Genomic DNA, 10,000 nt, shown 5'->3' with positions numbered 1-10,000 from the left:
GGAACCATCACAGTGAACGGGCGAGAGCGGAACCTCCGCAAATTCCGCAAGATGTCGTGCTACATCATGCAGGACGACCACCTCCACCCCCACCTGTCAGTTATCGAGTCCATGACCATCTCTGCGAATCTCAAACTTGGCGACCGTATGAAGAGACAACAGAAGGAGGAAGTTGTGAGTTGCTTTTTTTTTTTATTTTTATAGGGGGGGGTGTGCATGTGTGTGTGCATGTGTGTGTGCATGTGTGTGTGTATGTGTGTGTGCATGTGTGTGTGCATGTGTATGTGCATGTGTATGTGTGTGTGTGTGTGTGTGTGTGTGTGTGTGTGTGTGTGTGTGTGTGTGTGTGTGTGTGTGTGTGTGTGTGTGTGTGTGTGTGTGTGTGTGTGTGTGTGCATGTGTGTGTGTATGTGTGTGTGCATGTGTATGTGTGTGTGTGTGTGTGTGTGTGTGTGTGTGTGTGTGTGTGTGTGTGTGTGTGTGTGTGTGTGTGTGCGTGTGCGTGTGCGTGTGCGTGTGTGTGTGTGTGTCTATATATACTCATTTGTGTTTGTGGTGTATATATATGTAAACATGTATATTTTTGTAGATGGAGGTAAAATTTTATTTTCTTCCTACCTTTGTCTTCTTTGGATAATGCAAGAAATTCTTGCATTGCTTCACAAGCTTTAATAGTTGCGACAATACCTGACATTTCAAAAGGAATAATTTTTTGTAACTTCTCTCACATGTTAATACTCCCCTTTCCTCTTCCGTGACAGGTGAATGAAATCCTAGAGACACTGAACCTTACAGAATGCCGTGACACCCGTGCCATAAGCTTGTCAGGAGGTCAAAGGAAGAGACTGTCAATTGCCCTTGAGTTGGTCAATAATCCACCTGTCATGTTCTTTGATGAGCCCACAAGGTATGTTATAATATATTTCTTAAGAGTTGGGTATGTTTGAGTTTGGGCTTTTCATTTGAATAGATTCTTTTTGTGCATTGTTAATAGGATGTTTTATAGAATGTTTTTGAACAGTTAGCGGAATATTTCGTGAAGTGGATAGTGAATAAAGTACTCTCTTACTGTCATATATGTCTTTACTTTTCTTTGGTAATCTGAGGAAAATATTTCAGCAATAGATTTCTATTATTTAGTTATTGAAACATGCATATTTATTGTATCTATTATCAAAGAGTGTAGACACATCAGGTAATGCTAAAAAAATTCTAGTGTTATACAGAATTCCACACAATAAGCCACTCTCTTTTAACAGTGGTCTGGACAGCAGTAGCAGCTTCCAGTGCATCAACCTGCTCAAGACGTTAGCCCAAGGTGGCCGCACCATCATCTGCACCATCCACCAGCCTTCGGCCAAGCTCTTTGAGAAGTTTGACTACCTGTATGCCCTGGCAGAAGGACAGTGCATCTACCGAGGAGCTATCCATGGGCTCATACCTTTCCTGGCAGCTATGGGCTTGGAGTGTCCGTCATACCATAATCCTGCAGATTTCTGTACGTTGAGATTGCGGACTATCTTTCTTTGCAGTAACACCAGTTAGCTGACATTTTTTGGCAGAGATTCTCCAATTTTTCATAATGTTTAACCTCTCAATGAAAATAAGAATTTGGAAGAATTATATTATATAAAAAAGTTTCCTGACCACATCACATCTTTTACAGTGATGGAAGTTGCATGTGGAGAGTATGGAGAATTTACTCACAAGTTGACAACAGCAGTCAGATGTGGGAAGTGTGATAACCTCGGCCCAGACAACCACCTTGGAGTCCGAGCCAAACAGCATGTCATAGGTATTTGCTCTAATTTTTTTACCAAACATATAATTCATTTGATAGCTAAACAATAGAATTATTTATGCTATTAACAATTAGAAATGCTATTATTTTGCACATTGGTTATATAATGTGGTTATAGTGGAAACAAATACGAAGACTAGGGTTGCTCAACAAAGATTTTGAGCCAAGGGAAATCCATGTTCTCAGAATTACTAAATCTGTTTATCATGGTTGTCAGGCCTTTATGAATGAAACTAGGAGGCATTCCAAAGCCTTTAATTTTACCCATTCTTTTTTAAAATAGTTCATTAGTAAATGTATGTTCATATGTATCCCACGTTCTTGCTCTAGCCCGTGAGCCAGATGACCACAGAGAGGCAGGAGGCGGCGGAGACCCATTGAACAGAGGTGGTGGTGGAGGTGATAATAGGACAGGTGAGACAAGAGTCAATCTCTCCTCCACACGACACTCACTTCTTGCCTCTGAGGATGAGAGCATCGATGACATCCCCAATTCATTCCCTACTTCTGGATGGAAGCAATTCGTCATTCTTTTCAAGCGCACATTCCTTTCTATCATTAGGGATGGGGTAAGTAAACTAGAGATTTGTTTATGGGATTGATAGCTGTTATTACCAATCACGTTTTATTGATACAAATGTTTAAGGAAAATTTTGATTTTCTCTCTCTCTCTCTCTCTCTCTCTCTCTCTCTCTCTCTCTCTCTCTCTCTCTCTCTCTCTCTCTCTCTCTCTCTCTCTCTCTCTCTTTCTCTCTCTCTCTCTCTCTTTCTTCCTTTCTTTCTTTCCTCCTTTCTTTCTTTCTTTCTTTCTCTCTCTCTCTCTCTCTCTCTCTCTCTCTCTCTCTCTCTCTCTCTCTCTCTCTCTCTCTCTCTCTCTCTCTCTCTCTCTCTCTCTCTCTCTCTCTCTCTCTCTCTCTCTCTCTCTCTCTCTCTCTCTCTCTCACATGTCCTTCTCCTGTCATTCTGCTTGTCCTTCTGCTTTTCTCTCTCTATCTCCCCCTGTATCTCTCTATCTCCCTGTTTCCCTGAATTTAGTTTGACTTATCCCTCATTATGGTTTATTTTGCAGATGTTGACCAAGATGCGTATCTGCTCACATACACTCATTGGTCTGCTGATTGGACTCCTCTACTATAACATCGGAAATGAGGCAGGCAAAGTGTTCAACAACTCTGGATGTCTGTTCTTCTGTATGTTATTCCTGATGTTCACCGCAATGATGCCAACCATTCTCACTTGTAAGTTGCTGTAAGATTGTTTCATTTTGCTGGTATTAATTTAACATATAATAATTATTATGAAGTATGATGCGGAAAAGAAAACAGTAATGGAGTAATGTATTGTGGATGATCCTAAGATTCTAAATTAAAACTAATTTTTAAAATAAATAGATACAAGATATTTTACTCAAGAAATTGTAAAGGAACCTTGCATGATACTTGCTAATTGCAATCTGCTAAAATTAGCATTCAATCTTAAAATATGCCTCATCTCCATTTTTAAGAATTATCTTTATACTTGCTTGCAGTACTTAATTTACTAACATTTTTACAGTCCCTCTCGAGATGAACGTCTTCATACGAGAACATTTGAATTACTGGTATTCCCTGAAGTCATACTACTTAGCCAAGACAATGGCTGACATGCCCTTCCAGGTAGGCTGCTGTTTTTGTATCTCTGTCTGTTTATCAGGATTCTAAATGCATGCAAAGATGTATCATGATTAATGCATACTTTGATGCTTTTCTTGAACAGTTAAAGGTTCCAGTGATAAAAGATTTTATGTGCTCTGAGGCAGGTATAGAACTGAAGAATTATATACCAAAGCTTTTAAAAATGTATTATTTTGGTCGAGAGATCCTGTATGAAAGTAAGCTGGAAAAGGAAATTGATTGATGGAACTTAAATTAAACCCACACTGTATGTTGTATAGATAATTACAACTTATTAACCTTTACAGGTGATCTATCCATTACTGTACGTGTTACTGGTGTACTTTTTGACTGACCAACCCCTAGAGGCGCATAGGTTCTTCATGTTCACCACAATGTGTATCATGACATCGCTAGTGGCACAGTCTCTCGGCCTGGCCATTGGTGCTTGTATGAATATACAGGTAAATAGGTCAATTTATATGCAGGGATTGTACATGATTGTATTATTTTAATTTCATCCTTAGGGTTGACTGCTGTTACTGAGTATACAATACTACTATATGATTTAGCTAAAGGATTTATAATTGTTTGCAGCATTTGCCATACTTGAATACTACAAAGCTAAATTGTCTTCAGTAACTGTTTTTTTAATTTTATCTCTGAGTCAAATGATGAATAGACTAAAAACTCTTACAAGTGAAACAAAACTTGAATATACTGATATAACATTGCATTTTCTAATATCCTGATTTCTCTTCATGTTTAGGGTGCTGTGTTCCTGGGTCCTATATCATCCATTCCTGTGTTGCTCTTCTCGGGATTCTTTGCTAATTTCTCAACCATTCCAATATATCTAAGGTGGATAACCTATATATCTTATGTAAGGTAAGTTGTTAGTTCCACTCTTTTATATATATGTGTTGGGGTGTGTGCATGTATGTGTGCGTGTGCATATGCGTGTGAGTGTGTGTGTCAGTGAAGTTAATTAATTTAAGTAGAACAACATCAAATAATGCAAATTGAACTAATGTATCAGGGTAGTCATTTTCTTTGCATTTGAACCTCTCTTTGGCATTATTTAGGAACTAAATTTGAAGGAAAATTAATTTTAATGATCTTGTGTTCACAGCTATTGCAGTCTTGGACATTAAAGAAGAGTATTTAAAGCTTCACAGACTTGAACGCTCTCCCTCCTTCTTCCTTCACAGGTACGGGTTTGAAGGGACACTCCTCAGCATATACGGGTTTGACAGAAAGCCGCTACATTGCTCGGAGGCTTATTGCCACTACAAGTCTCCCAAAAAGTTTCTAGAAGAGATGGACATAGTGGGCGCAGAGTTCTGGATAGACTTCCTAGTGCTCTTCTCGTTTTTCATCATCCTTCGAACAATTGGCTACTTTGTGCTCAGGTGGAAACTTAAGGCTGAACGCTAGTGGAAATTCCATGTTTATATATATACATAAATATATATTTATCACCCTAACTTTAATTTTTATATACAGTAAAAGTGTTTTTTTCTGTGAAGTATATTAAAATACGATTTTTTCATCATCACTGTACTACAAGCTAGTTTGCTCTTCACAAGAGTTCTATAAGAGTATAGTGGCATGCAGTGTCCACTTTGGTGCCTGATGTAGTTGCAACCTCAAAGACTGGATGATTGTGGCTAAAGTGGACAAGTGAAGTCTTTCAAGTGTATCATTTAAGAGTAAGGAGAAAGACTGGAAAGAAGGTGCAAGTGAAACCACTTATGGAATGGAAAATATTATATGAAAGGAAGAATTGTCAGTGAGGGGCAACTAAAGGAACACATAGAAGTGATATAGTGAAGGTCTTCCAAGTGAAGGTGTAATGAGGCACAGGTATATGTAACTGAGACTGAGGACTTCACATGCACCACACTTGCTCTAATGATACCCACACAACACATTAATGGTCTAAAGTCACATACCAGCATCAGGAGGTGTCAACTAGAAAAGGAGGAAAAAACGCAGCCTAGTTGTTATGATACAGCGCGTCACCCTACATTTAACGCAGGCTTGATATGAAAAATAATTCAAAATACTCCTCTTTCATATGTTTAATAAGCATTGAACCTCAGGGTAAAGGAAACAAGTGAATGCTTACTATAAGTGTCCAGAAATATTTATGAAGGAGTCACATATGGGTGCAAGTTTAGCTCAGTAAGCCACGCAATTTACCCCACTTGTACGTGTGGTCTCTGTAAGGTAATATGAAATGCATGTTAAGCTGTATTTTAATCTTATCAGCATGGTTCAGCACCAAATTCAAATAATTGATTTTCCTTTTTTTTTTTTTCTTTTCTTTTCAACAAATATAAACTTTGTTCTCAAGTTATCAAATGTCTTGGAAGTAATGCAAGAAATTCTTTCTTGTGATTAGCACAACAAAGATAGGATATAAACATATTTAACAAATTCTAAATAAACAAGAAAAAAAAAAAAAGAAAAAAAAAGATGCACCAATTTCATGTTAACATTATTTTCACAGAAATGAGTAAGAAGTACACTAGGTGCATTTGCTCAACCACTAAGACTTTTTAAAATATCATTAACATCAGAGAAAATTATTAGTCATGGAATTGTAGAATTATTTAAATGCACTAAAACATTCAGACTTCTCAGTCTTATTTTTGTCAGCATTTTATCTCTTTTTCCCATCAAACCAGTGATTTTGAGAAAGTTTACAAGTACTTTTAGGCTAAACAATTTTTTTTTTGTGATAGTAATGGTGATAATACATCATAGCTTGTATTTAACGAGAATATTAGGTTAACGTGTAGTTGTGCCTGAGAGTAAAAAGGGCACAATGTACAGCAGTGCCATAATGCAAGTCCTTTTTAGTAATACAGAATAAGAATTTAAAAAAGACAAAAACACAAAAAAAGCATTGATTTTTTATATATATAAATATATAGAATTGTACACAGTGATCTGCAAAATAGAATCAAATAACCAAAGGAAGCATTTCAGGAAAAGGCAAGGGGAATCTAAAAAAAAAAAAAAAAAAAAAAAAGAAAGAAAAAAACAAACATGAAAGAGCACTATAAAGTGAACTTCAGGTACATGATGGTATTAAGTGCCCAAACCAAGCCCTTGAGAGGAGAGCATCTCTCGACCTGAGGCTTGTCTTCCGTTTTTGTTGATCCACTGCTTCAAATTTAGGCAGTTTGTGAGCTTAACTAGTAACATTGGGCATTTTTTTTTCTTCTTCTGCAGATGTGTCTCTGTAGTACTTTTGATTACTGCATTCCCCTTCTTGTTGATAATGAGTAAAATACATACTCGTAGACTATAGTTGTATCAAAATTAGGTAGTATCAGTCATAGGCACTTTCTTCTTATTGACATAATATGATTACATTTTTTTTCTCCATCTGCAATCTTTTTAGGAGCCTCTAAACTCTGAATATTTTTATATCAGAGGGTTAATGGTATTGCTGTAGCTGTGATTTGCCAACATTTTGGGTATTTGCCAAGCATATTGTTTATAACACCTAACATGGGTGAAATATTACAAGTTGTGATTATTGTACAACACAAAAAAAAGCATTTATAAAAATAATGAACATTTAAGTAAACTGCCTTTCTTGAATTGGATATAGTTCTGTCACTCCAGAACACAGATGGTTATAAAGATTATTTGCAAAGACTTTGAACAGTAATCTCTTGCACATTTTGCCTATCCAACCCAACTTGCCACAAAGACTTTTTCCGCCCTCACGCTCAGTGGGTCACTAGCACATCATCTGGTGGGACAGACCCTGAATTCTTTCCTGACAGCTCCACTGTTACTTGTGCTGAAAACATATATATATCACCAAATACAAGGAATCTTTTTATGAGAGCTAAAGCTAGAATTAGTTCACTGAATTTGTCATGCTTCTCTATGAATGAGCAAAAGTGAATGGCTAATCAAACGCTTATTCACCTCGGTGAAGAAGTTAGTTTAACAATTGTGGAATTCAATCAGAAAAGAACATAACAGCTTTCCTTCAGTCAAAGTTCTTAGCTTTCTACTTCAGAACACTTCTACTGTACAGTAATAAATACATGGAATTTACAAGCAGATCATAATCTTCTTGAAATCACAAGGAATGAGTTCTGTGTCCAGTCAAATAAGACCTTGTCTGAGCCTGTCATTTCCGTATGTTTTCACCCAAGCATAACCCATGCAGGGTGGTTGTTAACTCTATGCATTGTGCCTCTCATGTGTAGCCTGTAAGAACTCTCAAAGAACACACACACATTCTCTGGGTCCATTACTCTAGATCTTTGACAAGTGTTAGCTGATGGAAGCCAAACGAAGGGAGTCCACATAAGGCTGATTTCTTGATTAATGTTATGGGAGGAATGTAGCAGGAAACAGGATCTTGAACTTAAAGATCACTGCTGATTCCAGTAAGAAAGATTTCACAAAAAAATTGATTATAATGTCATTCTGCATCTTTATATTCAAACTCTTTACTTCAACTCATTTTCATTTTTATTTGTTTGTTTGTTTTTTATCAATGAATATGTGCCTTTTGAATTCCCTGTATGAGGCAAAGTCACTGAGAGAGTCACATTTGTACTATTAGTCAGATATAGAGCCATATGTCTTTGAGTAGACAGGTCGTGTTTTATTCATGACCATGGAGTTTTCTTGTGCTGATACCTATATGTTTCTTAGAAATGTGTTTCCAGTATACCATCTGATGTGTTTGTTTTGATGTGGGCCTAGGTAGCTTCCAGAGATTTGTAAAAAGAAATGTAATAATTATTATGATTAATTTAAGGCTAGATATAATATGATGAAGAATGGTAATATTCCAAGATTTTATGGAATGCTGACTGTTCCTGGCTAAAAGGCAAATGGTATTATGTTGGTTGTTTTAAGGAGATTTACCATGTATGGTTATCATTCAGAAAAAAAGTTCTCAACAAATATTTTTCTGTGACTTTTTTGTCAGTTACACAAGAATTTTCACTACTTGATTAAGACAGTACAAGCAGCTAATGGTAACTTGCTCCTATCAAGAAGCTCAACTAGACACAGCTGAGTTTAGGAAAACTTTGCTTTGAAGAGATGTTCAAAAATGTTTGTGTATCCTCATGTGCTCTCTTTCTTTATCTCTCTTCTCTCTTCTTCTCTCTTCTCTCTTTTCTCCTCCATGTGCTCTGTGGTGCAGCGGTAGCATTCTCATCTAGCAATCTTGCTGAACTACATTTAATCCCGCGCGCCATTATAACCCCGGCCATTCCTAGCACACGGGGTAATTTAGAAGCAAATAAAAAGATAGCATGTCACAGCAAAGAATATCCATTGTAACAAATGGAATTAAACTAAACTAACTAAACTATATTAACACTCTCCTCTCCTATCTTCTCTCTGCCCTCCTCCTCCTCCTCTCCACTCCTCTTTTGTCTTCTCTTTTCCTCTCCTCTTTCCTCTCTCTTCCTCCCTCCCTCCCTCCTCCCTCTCTCTCTCTCTCTCCCTCCCTCCCTCCCTCCCTCCCTCCCTCCCTCCCTTCCTCCCTTTTTCCCTCCCACCCTTCCTCTCCTTCTCCATCCCACTCTCACTCCCTCACTTCGCTCTTCTCTCATGTCTCCTCTCTCTTCACTCTTTTCTCCTCTCTCTTCTCTTTTTTTTCCTCTCCTTTCTCCTTTTGCATCTTACCTGTCTCCTCTCCCCTCTCTGTTCTCTTCTCTTTCTACTCACCTCTCTCCCCTCTGCTCTCTTCTCTTTCCACTCGCCTCTCTCCCCTCTGCTCTCTCTTCACAACTGTCTCCATTTTCTCATGTCCTGTTCAGAATATGATTGTGTGAACAACAGGAGCAGCAGCAAAGTTAAATAATTGGCTATGAATGTAGTCCTGTCAAAGTCAAGCCGTTTGGTATGTATTAACACATATCTGTTGAAAGGAGAGTCAATGTTTAGTTGTCAAAATGTCCTTGTGTATATCTTCCAAATGGTGGATTATTTTTTATGGATGGTTTTCTATCAGAGTCATTTGGGTGAGCTCTCCTCCCCCTACCCCTCTCTCTCCACTACCCACCCCTAGACAAACACTTCATATATTTTTTATCCTTTTGGTAGATTTTTGACATAACCGATTTCATCTATAAAGTTCGTGATTGATTTTACACATTTCCTATTGGTGAGATTAATTTGTTGATTATTCTATGTACATATAAAGGAAGTATATTTGAATTAGTCAAGTCTATGGCTGCCCTGGCAAATTGACTTTCTTTTCAGTACTCTAGGGTTAGAAATGCCAAAAAATATATATATATACATCGTGTAAATACGGTTGTGTAGTTACTGAGCTTGCAAACACCAACAAACAATTTGACACCCACTTTTTATTTTGACTACAAATTAAACTTTCATATTCCATACACTGAGCTATAGACTATGAGCCAGTTTTCTCACGTGTAACCTGCAGCCATATAGCATCATTTTTGCTGTCAAAGGCATGCTGTTTGCTCTCTAATTTATATCACCACATCCATTTCATCATTGCTGTCACTCAGTGTTAACT

At 37.5% G+C, this 10,000-nt stretch overlaps 1 protein-coding gene across 2 annotated transcripts in view; it reads left to right on the top strand.

The window, feature by feature from the left end:
• Window positions 1–6,516, top strand: part of LOC113805342 (ATP-binding cassette sub-family G member 1) — a 50,156-nt gene extending 43,640 nt beyond the window's left edge. For both annotated transcript variants that reach the window (XM_070113524.1, XM_070113525.1), the window contains 10 exons: window positions 1–174; window positions 762–907; window positions 1,260–1,498; window positions 1,667–1,795; window positions 2,132–2,370; window positions 2,871–3,039; window positions 3,356–3,456; window positions 3,762–3,917; window positions 4,223–4,341; window positions 4,665–6,516. The exon at window positions 1–174 is cut by the window's left edge and continues 16 nt beyond it. In XM_070113524.1, the coding sequence (XP_069969625.1) occupies window positions 1–174; window positions 762–907; window positions 1,260–1,498; window positions 1,667–1,795; window positions 2,132–2,370; window positions 2,871–3,039; window positions 3,356–3,456; window positions 3,762–3,917; window positions 4,223–4,341; window positions 4,665–4,890 (1,698 nt within the window). In that variant the 3' untranslated portion in view covers window positions 4,891–6,516. The remainder of the gene's footprint in view (window positions 175–761; window positions 908–1,259; window positions 1,499–1,666; window positions 1,796–2,131; window positions 2,371–2,870; window positions 3,040–3,355; window positions 3,457–3,761; window positions 3,918–4,222; window positions 4,342–4,664) is intronic.
• The last annotated feature ends 3,484 nt before the right edge of the window (window positions 6,517–10,000 follow it).

The sequence above is a fragment of the Penaeus vannamei genome, chromosome 34 (assembly GCF_042767895.1).
Source record: "Penaeus vannamei isolate JL-2024 chromosome 34, ASM4276789v1, whole genome shotgun sequence".
NCBI classification, from domain to species: Eukaryota; Metazoa; Arthropoda; class Malacostraca; order Decapoda; family Penaeidae; genus Penaeus; species Penaeus vannamei.
The sequence above is the reverse complement of the archived record's forward strand: the minus strand, read 5'-3'. Positions and strand labels throughout refer to the sequence as shown.